Consider the following 22,541-nt stretch of genomic DNA (forward strand, 5'->3'; position numbering starts at 1 on the left):
CATTAGCAATTATAGAAAAGAATACAAAACTGGGACACACAGTGCCAAGGTCTCCCATATACTTCGGGAACATTCCCATTACTCAAGGAACCTTCCTCACCTTCCACCTAAAAGTGCAGAGGCCTCCTCTTGGGAGCACTTTCAACTGAAGGTCTCACTTCCTAGAATCTTCCAGAAAAATGCAGGAAGAAGGCAATCCTTTGAAATTAGTTTAAAATTCTACACAGTTTATTCAACATTCCTTTACAGCTAAGAATTTCAGACCATAGACTATACTCAGATTCTAGGAAAAGAGTTTATTAACCAAGTTCCCAAGAATTGGGAAATAAGTCTTTTACTGCCTAAGAACACATTAACCAGGTTTATACTCTACTAAGTGTATAGGTGAATACCAGCAGTCTCCACCGTGTGGCTCGCTGAACCACCTAACTGGTCTTCCCTGGTTAGAAAGGTTAGATACTTCACATTCTGCCTTGGAAGCCGCCCCTTCAATGGTTTGTTGTTGTTTTTTTCAGGTTAAAAAAAATTTATTTATTTTTTTCAATTATATTTTACATTCAACATTATTTTGTATTGGTTTCAAGTGTACGGCACAGTGGTTGGACAATCACATACTTTACAAAGTGTTCCCCCTGATACGTCCATGACCCAACTGGCACCATACATAGTTATTACAACATTACTGACCACTCATTGGTCTTGGTTCCATGTCTGTGGAGGTGAAGGTAAGAATTCTCAGTCAGAACTTCACATTATGACCACAGGAGTTAAGATATTCTCTCTGGACAACAAAGCATCCAAAGATGAGGATGTTTTCCTCTGTATGAGAGGTCTAAGGCAGGTCTGGACAGTACTGTTCTAATCTCTCTCTCTCTCTCTCTCTCACACACACACACACACACACACACACACACACACACCCCAAAACCCATCCTAGACTGGCACTAAGACAGCTGTGGTGGCCACAATAAAAATTCCACCCATATATTAAACTATCCTCCCTATACATGTAGAAAAATTACCCTCAAACTATCAAAGCTCATATATATGGTTCCTGTCCCTATGTTCTTTTTCTAAATTTGCAAACTCTTCTCAGAAGAAGAATGTCCTAAAGTTTGAATAAGTCAAGATTATGCTGCAAAAATGCCAAGGAGATATTATTTTCTGTCTAAAATTTTGGTCTGCGCTTTCCAGCCTCAGCTATCACATGACCTTATGAAAGTTCCACACTCATACACTTCAGCTAACAGAGCCATATTTCATGTCAACCGTGATGAGACTGCAAGCATCTGTTCTGAAGGTTCTTAGACACGACAATGCAAGGCACCTTGATGAATGGTAACAATCGTCACTGAATTTGATCGATTACGAATCTTGGTTCATCTGCATCCTGGAGTGATTAATCTCTACATCTCAAGGTAAATAACAAAACAAACACACTCAACAATAAACCTGTGCTTTATCAGGAACCTATTTCTCAAAAGTTGGGTTGTAACAAAAGACAAAACAAAAATCACACCGCGGTTTGGCGTCACTACTCACCGAAGGGTCAACCTGGTCATTGGTCACTCCTCGCAGAACTATTCTTAAAGGGTGCTTCATAAATGGAGCCAGGCAAAGGAGACTCTCCAGGTAATAGCCAATGCCGCGAAGGACACTGCAGTCATGCTCCACGGATCCACCATACAGGAGGCCAGGTTGGTAATATAAAGTCGTTCCTTACACAAGAGGAAAGAGAGCCACATTCAGCAGGAAAAAAAACAGTGTTACAAAAGCAACAAAGGCAGTGAAGTCCCAAAGGGGAAGTCTGACACAAGCATCCAAGAGAGTTCAAAATACCATTCCTAAGAGCCCACACTCAGTCCAAAAACTGACTCATTACTGTCAAGCCCCAGTAATAATAATAAACGGTGAGTGTTATTTAATAAACAGTAATAAATTAATCCTCTCCCTAAGCCATCTGAATTGCCAAAGTCATGGCAGGACACAGAGAAAAAAATCCTATCAGGCATCTGAGTCTCCCAAGGATGGTGCTGAAGAAGGGGTTCACAAACGATGCTGTGAAACCATCACACAAGCAATCAGCCTCTTCGAGGCCCTTGAAATGAGATTTTCCAAATACCACACTTAACAAGATGCCTAGAAGAGGCAAGTACTTCATGGCAATTCCACTAATAGTATCTATTATAATAGTAACTAGTGAAAATATCTAAATTTACTTAATAGCTTTATTAGAAACTTTTTTTTATCTTTATTCACTTTTCACATATTCATATTTATCCAAAAAGTTTCTTACTAGATTAACATATTGGAGAAAAAACAAAGTAAGGTACTCTGCATGATCTGGGGGATATAAATGGATGAACAAGGTCTTTTTGCTGCTCAAATGATTTGCAATGTCTTCTGGCACAATTTACCAATAAACAAATTTAGCAACAGAGGAAGGGAATATGTTCAGTCATTCAAAAGAAAAGCAGTTCTTGGAAATTTCATAGAATAAATTTAGGTTTTACTATATTAAAAACCAAAATCCCAAAATCACAATCAGAATCAATCAAAATCAGAACCATATCCCTCCCACACTTCTCAAAGGGAAAGATTTTACATCAGTTATTCTAAACACTGCACAAAAGTCACAAAACCAATCCTGTAGGTCAAAAAGCCATAAAAAAAGCTATATAACCACTAAACGCTGCAAATCTGCTTAGGTCTGAGAATTAACCAAATCAGAGATTGACCAGATCATCGGAATGAAGTATTCTATCCTGGGGGGGGGGGGGGGGAACGACACTTCTGTGTTGGGACAGGAGAGATATGAGGTAGAAGCAGGATCGTGTAAATGTCTACTTCTTAACCTAAGCTCCAGGTGTGACTAGAACAGAATTACCTGCCCTCTGAATCACCAATATAAACTGCTGAAAAAAATCTCCAGCAATTTCAAAGTAAACAAGCCAAAGATAATGGAATCATAGCTTGCAAAGGGCATCTGAAAGGTATGGCTGAATGCAGCTACAGATCCATAAGTTTCATGTGTTGCCACTTATGAATCCAAGCTTGTCTTCTTTCTTAAAGAATCAACATATGGGCCCTAGCTGGTATGACTCACTCGGTTGGAGTGTCCCCCCCATACACCGAAGGGTCATAGGTTCAATTCCTGGTTAGGACACAAACCTGTGTTTTGGGTTCAGTCTCCAGTTGGGGCATGTACAAGAGGCAACCAATCCATGTTTCTCTCTCTCTCTCCCTTCCTCTCTAAAATCAATAAACATATCCTCTAGTGAGGATTAAAAACAAAGAGTCAACATATGGAAAAGTTCAGAGTTTCTTCTGTTGAGCACATATGAAAAGATACATAGTTCATTCACGGAGCCTGCCAAAAGATGTTTGCCTGGTCTCCTATACAACGTAAATAAAAGTGTTTCTAATAGCAAAACAACAAAAAAGCTAGAAACAACCAAAGGTTTATCAGTAGGGAGCAGTTAAACACATTATCATGCATCCATACAACAGACTATTTTATTAGGCCCAGTGAAATAAATGAGATTAACCTGTGACATCTGTGCTAGTGAAGAAAAAAGCTGGCTGTAGAACACACAAAGAGCACAACCCTGTTGATGGTCTAAGACAGCAATTTTCAACCTTTTCCATCTCATGGCACACATAAACTAATTACTAAAATTCTGAGGCACACTGAAAAATATATTAAAGTTTTGCTGATCTGACAAAAAAAAAAAAGGTATAACTTTGATTCATTCACACCAGACAGCTATTGTATTGGCTGTTGTCATTTTTCTATCTGACCATCTAAGGGAAAAGAGGTCAGTGCCCTGACTAAATGGTCAAGTATTGCATGTTCTAAAAATTCTTGCAGCACACTGGTTGAAAATCACTCGTCTAAGACACAGAAGTGCCCATGTAAGCAAATGCTTGCAGAGGAGATAAGGGCACCCCCCCAAGCTGTGGCCATGGCTGCAGCTGGGGAGGGAATGGAACAGGAAATAGGTGAAGGGACCTTTATGATTTCTGTATTTACTTATTTAAATTTCTTTTCAAAGACAAAACAAAAATAAAAAATTCAGCACATATAACTACCTCATAGAGTGTTGTTAAGGTTTCATTGTGACAATATAAGTGAATGGACTTTGAAAAGTTGTATGCAAATGTTAGGCATAAAATATTTTACTGTTAAAAAAGAGGAGAAGCTTGTTTGTTGATCTGAAATTTTCAGTGTTCTAACTTCCTTAAATCAAGTTTATGTCCCTTAAATTGGCAGAGTTCACACATATCTCTAAACAATTGTTACCATAGACAGGAAACTGGATTTTCCCATCTGAATAGAATATTTATACCATCAAAAGGAGTGAGAAACAGAAGAATGTTTAAGTAGTGCATATGTGGGTGCTTTCCAGAATGGGAAGAAAAGGAGCTTACCTGTTTGGTTTATTTCAATTCGAGAACCGTTTGTTATTTTGTCCAACAGCCTTATGAAGCTGGCTTCAAAATCTGTGGGAAAAAGAGAAAACAGACAGGCCTCATGTTAAGTCACCCTTTCCAGACAAAACGTCCCATTCAAGTACTGCCATGGAGGGTAGGTTACTTCCTGCATCACAGCTGGGCTTTTCTCAGGACCTGGGTGGGATCACTGGTTGAGGAACCTGAAGCAGTTGAAAAGCACTGACTAGCATATATATGTTTAGTAGAACTAACAGAAAGAGTTCAGCTTTCATATTCCACAAAAAATAGAAACTCTACCAGCAATCCAATGGGATATTAATTTTAGCAGCATAACAACCATAAGACACATTCTTCTCACCTAGGAGCACATGCCAAATAAGGAGAAATAGCCATAAGAAGGGAAGAGTTTTAAAGTCAAATTCTTACTTGTTACAGAATACCTGAGAGGGCAGATTAAATCAAGGTCACTGTCTCTCCCAGTCAACAAAGTGTCCCTTCTTCCTTCCTCTACCATCTTACTGATCTGGAGCTATCTAACAAGTTCAGTTTTTAATTTCATTATAAAGGTGCTTGATATACAGTACCACTGCCACCTTTTTTTTAAATGCATGAGAAGACTGAAAGGAAAAACACCAAATGTTAATAAACGAGTATCTCTTCAGGGTAGGACTTTATACAAATTTAAGTTTCTTGTTTAAATTTTAACATTCAAATTGACTTCAATTCCTTTTAAGGACAGATTATCTAAAATATAGAAGCTGGTCATTCTTTTAAAAAGGGAGAAGGGCAGGAACTGATTTTAAATGTGAAATATGGAAGGATGTAGAGTGAAAACTCAGGAGAATATGTTTACATACACACACACACACACACACACACAGCTTTAGCTTCGACCTCCTGCCCATGAACAAGAAGTCCAACTTTTCTGCACTGAAGGCATTGTGACTGTCTGACACCTTCATGCAGCTCCCACTCCTATAAAGAACTAGTAGAGTTTGGGAGCACAGACCCCAGCAGTCACCTGAACTCAATCCCAGAGAGTCAGCAAATCAACTAAGCAATTCCCACCCGTTCTGCTACTTAACATTGTTCCATAACTCCTGTCATAGTAGATTCTGCAATCTGTACAAAGACCACTGAGCTAAAATCAGAGAAACTCCTATTTCTCTTGAAACAAGTAATAATGGCCAATAACAGCAGCTGTATTATTAATGCTTACCTTACAGCCAGCCATACATTCTCTCATTTAATCCTCAAAACCCCAAGGCAGGAGATGCCATTCCCATTTTATAGAAGGCTTAAGCTGAAGAATGCCTACTAGCTTGTGACTGGCAAGGGGCAGAGCCAGGAGCTGAGCCCAAGTTCATTCTTCTCCAAAGTTGAGGTTCTTAAGCACACCATGACTCTAGTTTACCTAACTCAGTTTAATCCCTTGGAGCCAACCTTTTCCTCTAGAAAATCAGGGCACCTTTTCAACTGCAAGCAGTGACCAACTGAGGGATCCTGCAGCCACCATTTATTTTTAATGAAATTAGAACAGAATAAACGATCAGAGTAACTGTACATAGTGAAGGTACTGTTTGTGAAACTTTACCATACATATATATATTTGTATGTGTATTAGGTTGTGGTGTAAGTAGCATCACAAATTTTGAAAATAACTCAACTACAAAAGTTAACAAGAAAAATTAACTAGAAATTATTTCCATGGTCTTTTTATACAGAATAATTATTTTTTTTTAAATCAAGCATGATCTATATGTCATAATACCACTTTCTACTTATGTTTATAGAAAACACAGGGTACTTGGCATAAAAAAGAAAAACCCTTGATTTGCTCAAGCTTCCAAGGTCCCTAAATAGGAGAAAGGAGCAAGCATTTATGAATGAAGCCCTATAGTGAACTTCAAAGCTTTTACAGATTAGGAAAGAAAAAAAAAAGCATGACTTTAGAAAAAAATTCTTTTTTCTTTTCTTTTCTTTTTTTGGCAATCCACAGGAGCTCTTAAGCATGAACACAGTATAAAATGTCCATTAGAGAACACGAATAGAAACAGAATGGGCACATAAGGAGATCTCCAGGCAAGACTATGCTCTGGTCAAAGCAATAAGTGTTTAGGAAGTAATGCTTCAAAGAACCAAACACAAAGCTAGTTCCAGAATCCTAGCAACAGTGAAGATATAGCTCCATCACCTGGTACAAAGAAGATCTCAAGTTCACCTAATAACAGTAAGACTGAAGTTCCCCAAGCTTCATTAAGAAAAGATGTGTAGAACTCCTTGCCCCTTCACTCCCCACAACCCCTCTGTGACTCCTCCTCTTCAGGGCTGCTCCTGGGGGTACAAAATTTCAGATATCTAAAAACATTAGAGGAGAGTTCCAAAAAATAAGCACAAGTTTACTACATTGTTTAAGAACACATAATTAGGTTATAAAGTTATGAAGACAATTAACATGAACGCCATAATGGTCAGGAAAGTGGCCACCACTGGGGGTATGGAAGGAGTTGTAAATGAAAAAGGCAGCAGAGGTGCAGGCAATGTTCTATTCTTGATCTGGATGGGGTCACGCAGGTGTTCACTTTATAAACCTTTAAGTACTACTTTCACGTCTTATGAATTTCTCATGTTATTATATTTCACATTTTAGTTTGTTTTTTTTTTAATCCTCACCAAGGATATTTTTTCCATTGCTTTTCAGAGAGAGTGAAAGGGAGAGAGAGAAACATCAATGTGAGAGAGACACATCAATTGGTTGCCTCCCACATGCACCCCAACCGAGGCCTGGGATCAAGCCTGCAAGTGAGGTATGTGCCCTTGGCAAGAATCGAACCCAGGACCCTTCAGTCTGAGGGACAACGCTCTAACCACTAAGCAAAACTGGCCAGGGCTATATTTCACATTTTAAACAATTTGTACTGTTAGAACCTTCAATCTTAGGATTCCTTAGATACCAACTCTAATGTCTAATATCCCCCCCTCCTTAATCCCCTAAGGAAGTGAGGTCATTTCTTTAAAGGGGCTGGTGACTCCTATAAGACGGTGGCAGTCATCAGCCTGACCCATTCCTCACTAAGAAAAGCAGAACCACATGTCAAAGAAAGGGAGCAAAGGAAAGAATACAATCTAGAGACCTGTACTTTAAAAACAAGGAAAAAAATCTCAATATATTACAGCTTTAATTTAAAAGTATTGTAACAACTTAAATATCTAGAAATACTAGCCTGCTTAAATAAATTACGATACATCTATATATCAGAACACTTTGCAGCCTTAAAATTAATGAGGGTTTTTTATATACTGATGTGAATCATCTCCATGGTATATTGAGTGGGGGAAAATGTAAGATACAGATGGTCATTGAGTGTATATGTATTTGTTGATTAATAAAAAAAAAAGAAGAAACCCTGAAAAGAAACACAACAAACCAGTAACATTAGTTGGTTCACAGGGAAGGAAGATTGGGAAACAGACAGACAGAGACAGACTATATAAACCCTTTTGTTTCCTTTGAATTTCATGCCATGTGTATGTGTTTTTAAAAATACAGTACATAAGCCCTAGCCAAGTAGCTCAGTTGGTTAAGAGTGTTGTCTGATACACCGAGGTTTTAGGTTGATCCCAGGTCAGGGCACATACAAGAATCAACCAATAAATGCACAAATAAGTGGAACAACAAATTGATGTTTCTCTCTTTCTCTTCTTCTCTCTTTCTAAAAATCAGTAAGTAAAGTTAAACATTTTAAATACATAAAATTTAAATTAAAGATACAAATAAAGGTACTATAACACAATTTAAAGAGCCAACAAAATTGCTCTCATTAAAGTCTAGAAAAGTCCTAGCTAGTGTGGCTCAGGTGGTTGGAGCATTGTCCCATTCACAAAAAGGTTTCGGGTTCGATTCCCAGTCAGGACACAGTCCTAGGTTGTGGGTTCAGTCCCCGGTTGGGGCATGTATGGGATGCAACCAATCAATGTTTCTCTCTCACATCGATGTTTTTCTCTCTCTTTCTCACTCTAAGAAAAAAAAAAAATCAGTAAAAATATCCTCAGACCCTAGCCGGTTTGGCTCAGTGGTTACAGTGTCGGCCTGTGGACCGAAGGGTCTCAGGTTCGATTCCCAGTCAAGGGCACATACTTTGGTTGCAGGTTCAATCCCTAAGCCTGGTCAGGGCTCCTGCAGGAGGCAACCACTCAATGTGTCTCTCTCACACTGATGTTTCTCTCTCTCCCCCTCCCTTCCATTCTCTCTAAAAATCAATGGAAAAAAATATCCTTGGGTAAGAATTGAAAAAAGGAAAAACAGCCCAGTAGGCATGGTTCAGTGGTTGGACATCAACCTATGAACCAGGAGGTCACAGTTCTATTTCCAGTCAGGGCACATGCCTGGGCTGCAGGCTTGATCCCCAATAGGGGGAGTGCTGGAGGCAGCCGATCAATGATTCTCTCATCATTGATGTTTCTATCTCCCTCTCTCTCTCCCTTCCTGAACTCTCTGAAATCAATTTAAAAAATATATTTTAAAAATTTTTTAAAAAAAGAAAAACATATCCTCAGGTGAGGGTTAAAAAAAAGTCTATAAAAGATCTTTATAATACTATGCAGCCATTAAAAATATTTTTTAAAAATTATGTAATTACATAAGGAAATGCTCATATTATACTAAGGAAAACAATTAAAAAGTAATATATAAAATGTTATTTCAATTTACTTAGAGAAGTTAACTAAAAGATGAGAAAACAAACTATATATTAACATGTGAAATTATGAATCATTATTTTCCTCATTGAATCAAAAAGGTAGAAATTACAAACACATACCCAATTCTCATAATAAATTAAAAGATGACAACTCACTTGGAAATAATGTACATATAAAATATGTACATATTTTGTGTATAATATGTAATTACACATAATGAGATCAACAGATTATATTTTAACTTAAAGAAATACATCTTTCTTAAATTACGACCAAGTCAAGAAAAAAGTGCAGAACATAAAATCTTAAACAAAAATATCAATTTTATCAAAATATATGGGAATCTAACAAAGAAAAATTTACCACTCTAAGTTCCTTAGTAATTAAAAGAAAAGCATGAGGAAATGAACTGAGATTTTAGAAATGCAGCAAAATTACAAAACAAAAATTAAATTAAAAAATCTCAAAAGGATGCCCAGCCGAGCGTGCCTCAGCGGTTGAGCATCGACCTAGGATCCAGGAGATCGGGGTTCGATTCCTGGTCAGGGCACGTGCCCGAGTTGCGGGCTAGGGAGCCGATCAATGACTCTCTCATCACTGATGTTTCTATCTCTCTCTCTCCCCCTCCTTTCCTCTCTCTGAAATCAATAAAGATGTATTTAAAAAAAAAAAAAATCTCAAAAGGAGAAATAAAGTGGTAAAGAAAAAAATTAGCTAATTTGTTGAAAAAATACAACACAATTCAACAGCCTTATTCATTTTTAAAAGAAAAAAAGTGAATTAATAAAATCAGAAACAAAAATAATATAATCAATATAAAATATTACAAGCTTTTGTGGTAAATTATTCTCTATTATTTTCAGATACATTTGGAATTAAGATAGCTATGTAAAACAATGACAAATCAAAATAGATAAACAAAAAAGTCAAAAAAAGATAAGCCCAAAACAAAATAAATGAGAAAATTCATGAAGTAATAAACAGAAAGAGCACTGATGAAGTTACTGGAAAATTTTTCCAACATTTAAAAAAAAAAATTCTTACAGTACACATGCCAAAGAACAGAAATGTGTAGAGATGGCTTCAATTATAGAACAGTTAAAAGCACCACACACAAAAAGTTAAATTACAAATTAACCTCATTTAATGAGAACAAAACTCCTAAATAAAAACTCCTAAATAAAATCTTAGAAAGAAATCAGAACACATTTTTTGATTATCCACTATGATTCAGAAGGGTGCATCCCAATAATGGGCTGCAGATAAAGCGCAAGGAAAACTACAACATAATTAAATACATGGTTAAATACATAAACAGGAAAAAAAATCAAGTAACTAGCTTAGTTGCTACTGAAAAGGCATCTGTTAAAATTCAACATCTATTTTCCAGTAAAATTCTATTTTAAAAGTTTAAAAATAAACTGATTTAATGTAACATTTACATATAAAAATAGAAGCCTTAAAAGTTCAAGGAGAATGTCTCTTAGCCTACCTCATGGTAGGCTAAGAATTTTTTAAAAGGGCACAGAAAGATTTATAAATTGGACATTAAAAGTAGTAACTACTGCTCATCAAAGGACACCATAAGAGTGTGAAAAGATATCAATTGGTGCAGAAGAAGCATATGGCAAAATACTCAATCACAATTTTTTTTAAAAACTCTTCAAAAAATAGGAATAGAAGAGCACTTCCTCAACTTGACAATAAAGCATCTAAAAAGCATCTAAAAAAAAATACAGTTAACAAATAATTAGTAGAAAAATACTGGACGCTTTCCCTCTAAGATAGGGAACAAGACAAGGAGGTTTGCTCTCATCACTCGTATTTAACATAGTGCTAGAAGTTCTAGAGAGTGCAACAAGGAAATAAAAGGCATGAAGTTCAGAAAAGAAATAAATAAAACTGTTCCTATTTGCAGATGACATGATTGCCTACATAGAAAATCCAGAGTCCACAAAAAAAAAACACAAAAAAAAACAAAAAGCACCTAGAACTAGTAAGTAAATTCAGCAAAGTTGCAGGTTACAAGAAAAACATCCAAAAATTTTGAATTGTATTTTTATATACTAGCAATGAACACATGGAAAACAAAATTTAAAATACTATACCATTTATAATGGCTCAAAAAAGTGAAATATTTAGGTTTAAATCTAACAAAATATAAAGAGGGCTTGTATGCTGAAAACTACACAATGCTGGTGAAAGAAATCAAAGATCTAAATAAATGGAAAGATGTACTATGCTTATGGATTATAGGACTCAATATAGTAAAGATGACAAGTCTCCCCAAATTGACCTATAGGTTTAATACAACTCCTGTCAAAATCCTAGCAAGATTTTTTTAGATATAGACAAGATTATTCTAAAATTTATATGGAAAGGCAAAGAAACTAGAATAGTTAAAGCAATAACGGGAAAATAAGAATAAAGTTGGAGGGATTAGCCTGTCCAATTGCAAGACTTATAGGTACAGTAATCAAAACTGTAGGGTGTTGGCAAATGGATATACATATAGATCAGTTGTACAGAATAGAGAAACCAGCAAGAGACCCACACAAATACATCCAACAGGTTTTTTTTACAAACACGCAAAAGTGATTAAACGGAAGATAGCCGTTTCTATAAATGGTACTAGGGCAGCTGGACACATATACATATAGCAAAAAAAAAAATGAACTTCCCCCTAAGTTTTAAACCTCATACAAAACTTAAGTGTAAAATATAAAATTATAAAATCTTTAGGGGAAAAGACAACATAGAAAATCATCAGGATCTAGGATGAGGCAAGGAGTTCCTAGACTTGACTCCAAAAGCACAAGCAATAAAAGAAAATTTTAATAAATTCCATTTCATTAAAATTAAAATATTTTTTTTCTGCAAAAGACCCTGTTAAGAGAATGAAAAAATAACTTACGGAGTTTGATAAAGTATTAGCAAATCACATATCTGACAAAGGACTAGAATATGTAAAGAAATCTCAAAACTTAACAATAAAAACAAACAGTCCTACTAGAAAATGGACAAAAGATATGAAAAGACATTTCACCACAGAGGCTATATTGATGGCAAATAAGCTCATGGAAAGATGTTCAACATCATTAGCCATTAGGAATATGTATAGCCCACTGGTCACGAGTTAACTCGTGTCTGCACTTACATTAATTTAAGAAATTTTAAACACCTTGCTGACAGGTCACAAGCATTCGAGTGCAGAAAAATAGCAGGCTGCACAAGCGAGTTCTGGCTCAAAATAGCTCATCAGCAAGGCGTTAAGCTACAAAACATCACCACACACCTATCAAAATGGCTAAAATTAAAAACAGTGACAACATAGGAGCATTTTCTCAATCCATTCAGATTTTCCTTCCTAGCAGTTGTTGTCAGCTTGGCTCAGATAAACTCCTAAAAATTCAAAAAATAAAAATAGTAACAACACTATGTGTTGGCAAGCATGTAGAGAAACTGACTCATTCATATATTGCTGGTGGAAATATAAAATGGTAAGGCCACACTGAAAAACAGTTTGGCAGTTTCCTAAGCATACTATCATACAACCCAGCAATTCGATTCCTGGACATTTATCCCAGAGAAAGAAGGACTTATGCCCATATAAAAACCTATACACAAATTTTTATAGCAGCCTTTTTCAGAATAGAAAAAAAAACAAAAAAAAACAACAACCTGGAAATAATCCAGATGTCCTTCAACAAGTGAATGGTTTTAAAAACAACAACTGTGGTACTTTCATACCATGGAATGCTATTCAGCAATAAAAAGGAACAAACTTGGTTAAAAAAACAACTTGGATAAATCTCCAGAGAATCATGCTGAAAGAAAAAAGTCAAACACAAATGTTTGCTTACTGTATGAGTCTATTTAAAGAATAAATGACAAAATTATACTAATGGAGAAGAGATTAATGATTGTCAAGGGTTAAGGAGTGGGTGGGGAAAGGAGGGAAGTGAGTGTGGCTACAAAAGGGCAACCTGAGGAATACTTGTGGTGATGGAAATGCTCAATATCTTCACTCTTATCAATGTCAATATCCTGGTTATAATATCATTATTATAGTTTTTCCAGATGTGACCACTGGGGGAAACTGGGTAAAGTGCAGACAGATCTCTCTGTATTATTTATTACAACTGCGTGACAATGTACAATTATCTGAAAATAAAAAGTTTAGTTAAAAAAAAAAAAAAGATGCTGCATAGTTCTATCTGGAACAGCATTTTACCACTTCCAAGCAACAGCAGATCTGAACATAGTCCATTAAGATTCTTGGCATCTGTCTTTAAAAGATGAGCATCTTGTTTTGGGCAGCTAATAATCATCACAAGGGAGCAAACTTTTAGTCAATAAAGACACAAAGGGCAGTTTCCTAAGTAACAAGACAATATTCAATCTACAATTATCATAAGTATAGTGATAGGCCTTCCTCAAATCCACTTATCTATCAACAACTCTGAGTTGTGGATCATACTGGTGCAGCCTTGTGGTATAACAAGAAATATATTTAGTCTGTATCCCAGTTCCTGACATACATCTCAGAAAGTCCTTGGAAATTCCAGAGTGGTAGAGTGTCATTTAAAAGTTACTCATAAGGCCCGGCCGGGCGTGGCTCAGAGGTTGAACATCGACCTAGGATCCAGGCGATTCGATTCCCTGTCAGGGCACATGCCCTAGTTGCGGGCTCGATCCCCAGTCAGGGGCATGCAGGAGGCAGTCAATCAATGATGACTCCCTCATCATTGATGTTTCTATCTCTCTTTCCCTCTCCCTTCCTCTCTCTTAAATCAATAAAGATATAGTTTTAAAAAAAAGACTTAAAAGTTATTCATAAGGAGTCTCTTTGGAAATTGAGTTTACGCTGATGAGGTGACTTAGGATAGAGCCCTAGACAGCCTCAAAATGGAGCATGGGGCTGGTTACTGGAAAGACCAAGTGATAGAAGGTTGAAACTTTCAGGCTCACCCACTGACCTGCGTGGATACCGGAGTAGAGGGTGGCAGGGTGTCAAACACAGAGATTAAGGCCTATAAAAACTCTTGAACAAAGAGAGAACTTGCAGGTTAGGGAAGGAATCCAAGTTCTGGGAAGGCGGCATGCCCTGTTTCAGGAGCCTTCCAGACCTGGCCCTATATAACTCTTCATCTGGCTGTTCATCAGTATCCCTTTTAATATCCTTTATAATAAACTGGCAAATAAATGTAAGTAAATGTTTCCCTGAGCTTTGTGAGTCATTCTAGCAAATTATCAGACCCAAGGAGGGAATTGTGGAATTCCCCAATTTACAGCTGGTTGGTCAGAAGTACAAGTGACCCAGACTTTCAATCAGGACTTGTGACTGGCATTTGAAGTAGGGGGCCGTATTCTGGGACTGAGTCCTTAACTTTTGGGATCTGATGCTATTACCATACAGAAAGTGTAAGAGTTGAGTTAAATTTGTGGACACCCAGTTAGTATCTGCTGAGAACTAGAGAACTGCATGATGGGGGGAGGAGCGGGGAGAGCCACTACCTGGTGTCAAAAGTATTGAGAGTAGAGGAGAAAAACAGAGTTTTTCCTTACAATTCTACTTTTAGAAGATCCAATTTATGAACAGCCACATTGATCCCTAAAACAATGCGTCAGTTTAACCAAAAGATGTTTTACTTTTCAAAGAACCTCTATGTAGCATGTTTCCTCAGCATATTTTAAAGAATTCTTTTGATTAAAACTTCACTTACCCCTCCTTTTTCAGAATCTCGTCTGGTTAAGCCAAGTATAGCACTCCTATGGGACCAAAAAACTCCTCTAATTTCCCTGGGGAAGACAGTGAGGCTTGGTCACATGACCTGCTCAGGAACTTGGGTGGTAGCAGCCCTAACACTAAACCAGCACTCTTGCCCAAGTCCATCATTTCTGTATTCTCACGTTAAACAATTATCATTCTGGGGAATTTTTTCCCCATTTAGACCTCACCTTACCAAGAAAATGTTAACTCATCTGAACTCTGCAAGACACAGCCCTTGAGAAATCCAGAGACAGAGTCATTTGGACAGCTGCTTTACAACATGAGGAACACCCAAGTCCATCACACAGTTTGATGGGAGAACACACCCTCCAAGCTGGAACTGGCTACACACTCTTTCCAGTTCTGTCACTCGGGATGTTCAGCTTCACCAGCTATTTTATTTAACCATCTTGACTTTTTTACTTTTAGTAAAACAGCAACAAAAAAACTTTTTTTTCCTCCTCACTGATAGGAAGAGTCTAATGAGACAATAATTATTTATGTTCCTCAAGAGTGAAGAAAAAAATTACACGTGGCTATATAATAAAAACCATTCCAGGATCATCTTTCTTTAGGATTCAAATTCTTCTCCTTATTTATAATCCCTCTGCATTGGAAGAAGGCAGTTTTATTTAAAAAACTAATTGATCTGCTGGAAGTCACAGAGTGTGAGCTGTGTCTCACCCTCTTCTGAACCCTTGTACAGTTTTCTTAGGACCACATACTGCTATTCCCAACCACTGGGGACTAGAGAAAAGAAAAGGTTTAATTAAGTCTAGAAGGTCAGGGTTATTCAACACCAGTGCTATTGATATTTTGGATAGAATAGTTCTTTGTGTAGGGAGCTATCTGGTGCATTTTAGGATATTTAGCAGCATCCCTGGGCTCTACCCTCTAGATGCTGTTGTGACAACAAAAAATGTTTCCAAACACTGCCAAAAGTCTCCTGGGGAGCAAAATTGCTCCTGGTAAAGAACCATTACATTATGCACATAACACACAAATAGTTGGAAGCCATCACCAAAAAGGAAACCTTTAGACCAAAAAGAGAAAACAAAGAAGTCATAATTCTCTTTAAATATCTGAAAAGTTTTCATATAGATAGGTAAAAGATTAAGGATGCTGGAGAGCAGAACTATTCACAGTGTGTAGAAGTATGCATAATAAAACCAGCTAACACTTATTCTTCCTATATGCCAGGCACTGTTCAGTGCACTCTGAAGTGTTATTTCATCTAATCCTCACGACAACCCTATGCAGTGTGTAGTACTGGCTCCACTTTACAGATGAAAAAACAGGATCAGAAATGTTAAAGATTTTGCCCAAGGTCCAAGAGCTAATAGCAAAAGCAGGACAAGGACTCCAACTGAGGTCTAATTCTGAGCCCAAGCTCTTAACCACCAAGCTACTCCAACTATGACAAATTACCTCAACAGAATAATTTTTTTAAAAAAAGAACTCTTTGACTTAAAAGCTTGTCTTTCACCTATAATGTTCCTTGCAGCCACCATGTCAATCCTATCTGTCCAGATCAGAAGCAGATCCAGAAAGCCTTCCTTCATAATCTCCAGGGAAGTCTCGCTCTTACTCCAATGAGCCCCTTTACAACATTCAGCTCTTCCTACTTCAAGTTACTCAAGCTACTCTGTCAGGCTCTTCCTTGAGAGTGGGGCAACCTGCTTCTCACATTTACACCCCCACAAAGCCTTGCACATACTGGGGCTCAATAAACCTTTTCTGAATGACTGTGTCACCTCCACCCTCCAAAGCCCACACCAGCAGGAATGTTTTAAGCAAGCACTTTTGAGATGTAATTCTTACATGCAAGCTGCAGATTTTATTGGAAATGCTCTGAGTTTTTTCCAACTCTCAGTCTGAGTTCAGGAAGAGTCAGAAAGGGAAAGATGACTGGTAACACAGCCCACTGGCTACATCTTCAATCAAGCTCACAAGGACTTGCTTGACTATGATCAGATAACATGTGTCAGGGGCTACATGTATTTGTGTGTATGCATATGCACTTACATGAGCATATATAGATACACACATATCTGTGTATATCTATGAATGCATGTACAGTCATCCCCTGGCATCCATGGGGGAGTGGTTCCAGGACCCTGCAAATACAAAACTCTGTGGATGCCCAAGTCCACATAAAATGCTGCAGTATTTGCAAGTAGGCTACAGCAGGGTATGCCTACACATCACTTCATTTGCGTTGATTCAGCACAGTAATTGGTGAATGGCAAATTCAAGTTTTGCTTTTTGAAACTTTGAGATTTTTTTCCTGAATATTTTCGACCTACAGTTGGTTAAATATGCAGATGCAAAAACCATGGATGGATAGGGAAGGCCAACTGTATATGCCTATATCTCAATTCCCTCTATAAGAAATTAAGCAATGCCTATAAGATTTTTGAGACCTTAAAGCCAGCACAAGGTCTAAATTAGGGGTCTCTTTCTTCCCCTAGTATATTAATAAGATAGGGCAAATAACGCTATACATAGTGTTCCTCAAAAAATACGAGCACATTTGCCAACCAGTACTACGTCTTGCAGGTACCAGAATTTGGCATCCTCTCTGGGAAATGCCAAGTGGCCAAGCCCCGTTTGTGTGCGTGGCAGTGAGGAGATGCTCACAAACAGTGGAGAAGGGAGGCAGAAAAGCATCCTTCGGAACATTAAACATTAGTTTGGAGGCCACCTGTCAAGAGACAAACACTAAATTTTATCTTATGGGCACTATATTTCCATTAGAAAGCGCAATCTCCAGGATAAAGCACTAATATTCCTTTTCTAAAAAAAACTATGCCCAGTATCCATAGAAGTAGAAGCCTGTCTTCTTACCATATCCAGCTAGTGGTGAGTTCTCTAGGCTAATTTGGAGTGTGAAAGGGAGGGGAGAGCCGGCTGGGAATACCAGAGTAGAGCAATCAAGAAATTGTTTTGCCCAAGGGTGAGGCTCAAAATAAGGGCAAGGGATGTTGAGGGGAAGAGTACCTGACATAAACCAGGCTAGCAGTCTCTTCTTAACTTCTTCCGTTACAGTAAGAGCAAGAATCATGTACCAACACAAGCCTCTAGTACTGTTACCAGGTTCCTCTCCATGGTGTGGAGGTCTTCGGGTTCTTTCTTTCCTAACCTTGTATCTCCATCAATGACATGGCATTTTCCCCTTAATGTGCAACCAATCGCCATCCAAGAGAGACACAAATATAACTGTCCAGAATATGCAGACAGATGATGAAACCAGCTGGCCACCTAGTACACAAGCCAGTGCAAAATAAAACACATTAACACGACCCAGAAAGCTTCCAGGGCCAACCACAAACTGTCTCCTTCAATCTGCAGATAGGTGCTTTTTTCTTCTTCCTTTTTTTCTTTAACTGAGTCCTCCCAATTTGGGATAACCATACAGAAGCTTTTAAGTGCACGTGTCTTATTCCAGGGGACCAGCTGAAAATCGGAGCCATTTAATCTATGTGTGTTTAAATGGGGCCTACTTTTAATCTATTTACCTTGGTAAGGCAAAAAGGGAGCTTGGAAGCCTGTAGTTTAGCGCTTGTCACCAACACTTTACTCAAGTTAAGGCAATTAGGCCCATGACTGCTTAAAATTTATCTCAAAGCTCCTGTCCTGTGCACATCAATCACAGTCACGGCTGAAAACAGAATTTTTAAAGATTCTTTAATCCACAGCCAAGGGGAGGTGTGAGGAGGACAGCCGAGAAATCATGGCGACAGGAACAGCCGCTGTCCAAGGGGGCGGCAGCGTCCGAGACCTGTTTTGGGACAGGGCACGGTACCAACCAGTGGTACTTTTCTCTCCAAATCTCCCTCCATCTTTACATCTGCCCATTCACCGCATTTCGATCCTACAAACTGTTTTTCTCCTTTGAGAGGTGTATGGAGAGAGCAAGAGGGTCGGAAGACAAGCGAGGGGGTGAACCCTGGGATTTGCTGCAACACGTAACGCTGGAAAACGTGTAGCTGTTTACTACCAGCGCCCCGGAGACGCGGAGCGCGGCGCGCAGCCGAGCTCACCCCTCCGGGCAGACCCCGCCTCCGCCACCGCCTCGGGCGCCTTCGGGCAGGGGGGCGACGTGCCACCGGCCCTCCCCGGAGCGCCCGCGGAACTCCCGCGCGCCAGCCCCCAGGACATCAGCGCAGTCTCCCCCTGGCTCCCGCGCCCACCCCGCGCACTGCCAGTCCCGAATTACCTCGGAGGCCCGGGTTGTCGTCTCTGGCCCGGATCTTTCGGATTTTGACCGGGCGACCGCTCAGAGTCGACAGAATCAGACGCTGGCGCAAGAAGTTGCAGCCCGCGTAGCTGAGCGAGTGCGCCGAAGTCGCCATGTGCGCGCTCTGCGCAAGGCGTGGGCGGCCGGGGTGCGGCCACTTCAGACAGGCGCGGGATCGCAACCCCGGTGGCGGCGGCGACAGCGACAGTAGCGACCGGGGTTCCCTCCCGCAGCCCCGCAGCCCCCCGCGCGTCCACGTGGTTTGGAACAGGAAGACGGAGAAACGAGACACCGGGTCAGAGGGGAGCGGGGCGGAGCCGGTGACCGCCTCCCCGCCTCCCCGCCGGCCTGAGGGCGGCCTCGTACCGGGCCATGCCGCTATTGGCCGGCGCCTGATCAGGGCGGTGCCCGCGCCGTGTCGCCATTGGTCGATTCTCAAGCAGGGCGGAGCTAGGGCCGCCTTGCCATTGGCCCGCACTGGAGTTGGGCGGTGCCCGAGCCCCGGCAACAGTGCGCTGCCTCTGCTGGGGGAATGCGGGGTGGGGGTGTCCTGGGCGCAGAGGAGGGAGAGCTCCCGCTCCCCGGCGGCCTGCGCGGGTCTCTCTGAGCAGGAGCCAGGGGAGGTGACGGTCGGGTTCAGTGCTTACTGCATGCCGGCTACTTAGCCTCACTACGCGCTGGCAACCACTGGGATATAGACGGTATTATCTCTCCCGCTTTTTTCTTAATAGAGGCGAAAACAGCGTTGGCGCGCTTACCCTGTTGCAGACACCGTTCCGAGCGCGCTGCTGGCGCGGCCCTTCGCTCCCCGTAACCCTGCGGGGTACTGCCATTCCCACCTTACAGGTGGGGCAAAGCTGCAGCGGCAGCATGCCCTGGAATCTCCAGTGCTCGGACACCAGGCCATTGCTTATCTTATTGTGAGGCACCAAGTTTTGCCCCTTTCACATCGGTCCCTTCCTTTATAGCCACAGCACCATCTCACGTACCGCAAAACGGGTGGCTGTAATAACTGCACACGCACATACCCACACTCTGCTCTTCCCTCTTTCCTGTCCTCGTCTAATCCTACGCACCAAAGCCTCACCAAAGACTGGCTTATGTCAGGCCATTGTTCAGAACCTTCAAAGATGCGCAGTTAACTATCAAATGACCACAAATGTAAGGAGTCCAATATCGTGCGTTTGCAGCCATTCTTGGACAAAGTCACCAGATCACAGGTTCCAGAACACATCTGGGGGGGATCTAGAATGGCTGGGAGCTTGAGTAAGGCTGAGGAGCGTAGCCAGCCTTACGTGGGTAAGTCTCAGTAATGAGGAACCAACCGGGAGGTCTGAGCTCCTACAGGGTGACAGGTTAATAGAGCTATAGGCAGCATTTAAGAGAATTAGCCCTGAAGTCCACTGAGGAAGGGAGGTAATCCGTGTCTATTATTGCCATTTCTTCAGACTGCCTTTTAGGAAGTTGGCGGTGGTGATGTGGGAATGTTGAAAGCTCCAGGACCTCTGAGGGCCTCCCTTGAATCCCTCTGTGGGGCAATGCCAAAGCAAGCAGAGGAGCCATCCCGCTAGGAGAGGATTTTTTTTTTTTTTTTGGTATATCATCTCATTTTAATTATTCAACCACCTTAAAAAAAGCAACTAATATCCTTTGTAGCAAAGCCAGTCAGTGCTCCATTCATATCCCTTCAGCTCTTACTGTTTTCAGTTCGAATCTGCGTAGTTTTCCCTAACAGTACCTATATCCCTTTGAGAGTTTTTCCCACTTGCATGGAACTTAGCAGGACAAAAGGACTGAGGAATTAATGCCCCCCTCCCAAGTCCGTAACCAATAACTGATGGCAGTTGATGTATAAGGATCCCAGTTCCCTCAACCCTTGGGTGAGACAGCTCTGGGATTCATGGTGTTTTCCAGGGGTTCCTCGGAGGTTTTAGCTCCAGTTGCCCACAGAGGTAACTTGCTTGATTAAGTACCTTTTACTGGCTTCCTTTCCTCCCCTGTATCCTCTGCAGCTCCTTCTGATAATTCCTGGGGTTAACTCCCAAATTATTACCCTACAGTCTTCTTCCGGGCAACCCAAAATAAGTCCTGATTTTTAAAATTTGAGAACTAAGGTTCAGAGAGAATAAATGGCCTGCTCAAAGTGACATAGCTAATAAATGGCAGAACCAGAATAGAAAGTCTATCTCCCTCTCTCTCCTCCCTCTCCTTCTCCCTCTATCACTCATTCTGTCTCTCAGGTCATATATCTTTGGAATCCTGAACCTCCAATAAAAAGTCTGCTTACCATGCAGCTGCCATGTCAGAGAGACCACACAAAGAGTGCCAGCTGTCCCGGCTGACAGCTAGCATGAACCACCAGACATGGAAGTAGCAAGCCTTCAGATGCCAGCCTCTGACTAGTCTTTGGAGCCACCCTAGTTGATGCCAAGTGAGCATAGATGAGCTGTCCGAACTGAGCCCTGCCCAAATTGCATATTCCTGAGCTAAATAAATGATTGTTACTGTTTTACCTATGGTTTTGGAGGGAGTTTGTTACACAGTAATAGATAACAGAAACTACATATCCCTGAACTCCTTTCCCTGCATAATTCTGGGTTAGCAAGCCACAAGAAACATCTTGCATGAGATTTGAAAGGCAAAAGTGAAGTCACAGCCACATTTTTTTATGTTGAAAAGTCACTACAAGGTACCAGGCTCTCTTGTAGCTCACATACTTATCTCACGCTGATCTTATTAGCATAGGGAAGCAGCCAGGCCCATAGCTCCTCCAACTCCCGATTCTACTTTAGCAACTCCAACTGCTGGGCCAGCTATGCATTTATCCCCATGACAAAGAACACCATCTTCTGCTGGTCACTCACATCATTGAAGTTGGAGGCTTGCATGCAGTGATAGACATGCAGGTTCCAGCTCATCCTACTGACTTTGCGCTTCATCACCAGGCACAACGATGACAGCCTCACAGGCTGTGAAACCAGCCCCCACAATTGCATAAGGTCAAATCCCTATCATAAATCTCTAGTTAGTGGTTCTGCTTCTATTGAACCTTGACTGGTGCAGAAGTCATTCCTGAAAGCCAACTGAGATTAAGGCTCTATGCTAAAGGCTTTCTATACGTGATCCCATTTGATCTTCACGCCAACTAGCTCAAAAGTTGGATTATGAGTATATAGGAATTTTTATGTAATTCGTTCTACTTTTGTTTATATTTGAAATTATCCATTACAAATATTTTTAATCTCCTCATGTTCTTTCATAGTGAGTGGTAAATGACATATACCTTGCCTTGTAATCACTTCCACAGATACTTCCTTTTTTTTTTTTTAAAACATATCTTTATTGATTTCAGAGAGGGGAAAGGAGGGGGAG

General features: G+C 40.2%; 1 protein-coding gene across 1 annotated transcript in view; it reads right to left on the reverse strand.

Annotated features, from left to right (window-relative positions):
* RCL1 (RNA terminal phosphate cyclase like 1) overlaps positions 1-19,398 on the reverse strand; it is a 56,401-nt gene extending 37,003 nt beyond the window's left edge. The window contains exons 1-3 of the mRNA XM_016214276.2: positions 19,149-19,398; positions 4,432-4,503; positions 1,543-1,718 (exon numbers count right to left, since the gene is read on the reverse strand). Coding sequence (XP_016069762.2) covers positions 1,543-1,718; positions 4,432-4,503; positions 19,149-19,284 — 384 coding nt within the window. The 5' untranslated portion in view covers positions 19,285-19,398. The remainder of the gene's footprint in view (positions 1-1,542; positions 1,719-4,431; positions 4,504-19,148) is intronic.
* Positions 19,399-22,541: the final 3,143 nt, after the last annotated feature.

The sequence above is a fragment of the Miniopterus natalensis genome, chromosome 12, assembly GCF_054644295.1.
Source record: "Miniopterus natalensis isolate mMinNat1 chromosome 12, mMinNat1.hap1, whole genome shotgun sequence".
Classification (NCBI taxonomy): Eukaryota; Metazoa; Chordata; class Mammalia; order Chiroptera; family Miniopteridae; genus Miniopterus; species Miniopterus natalensis.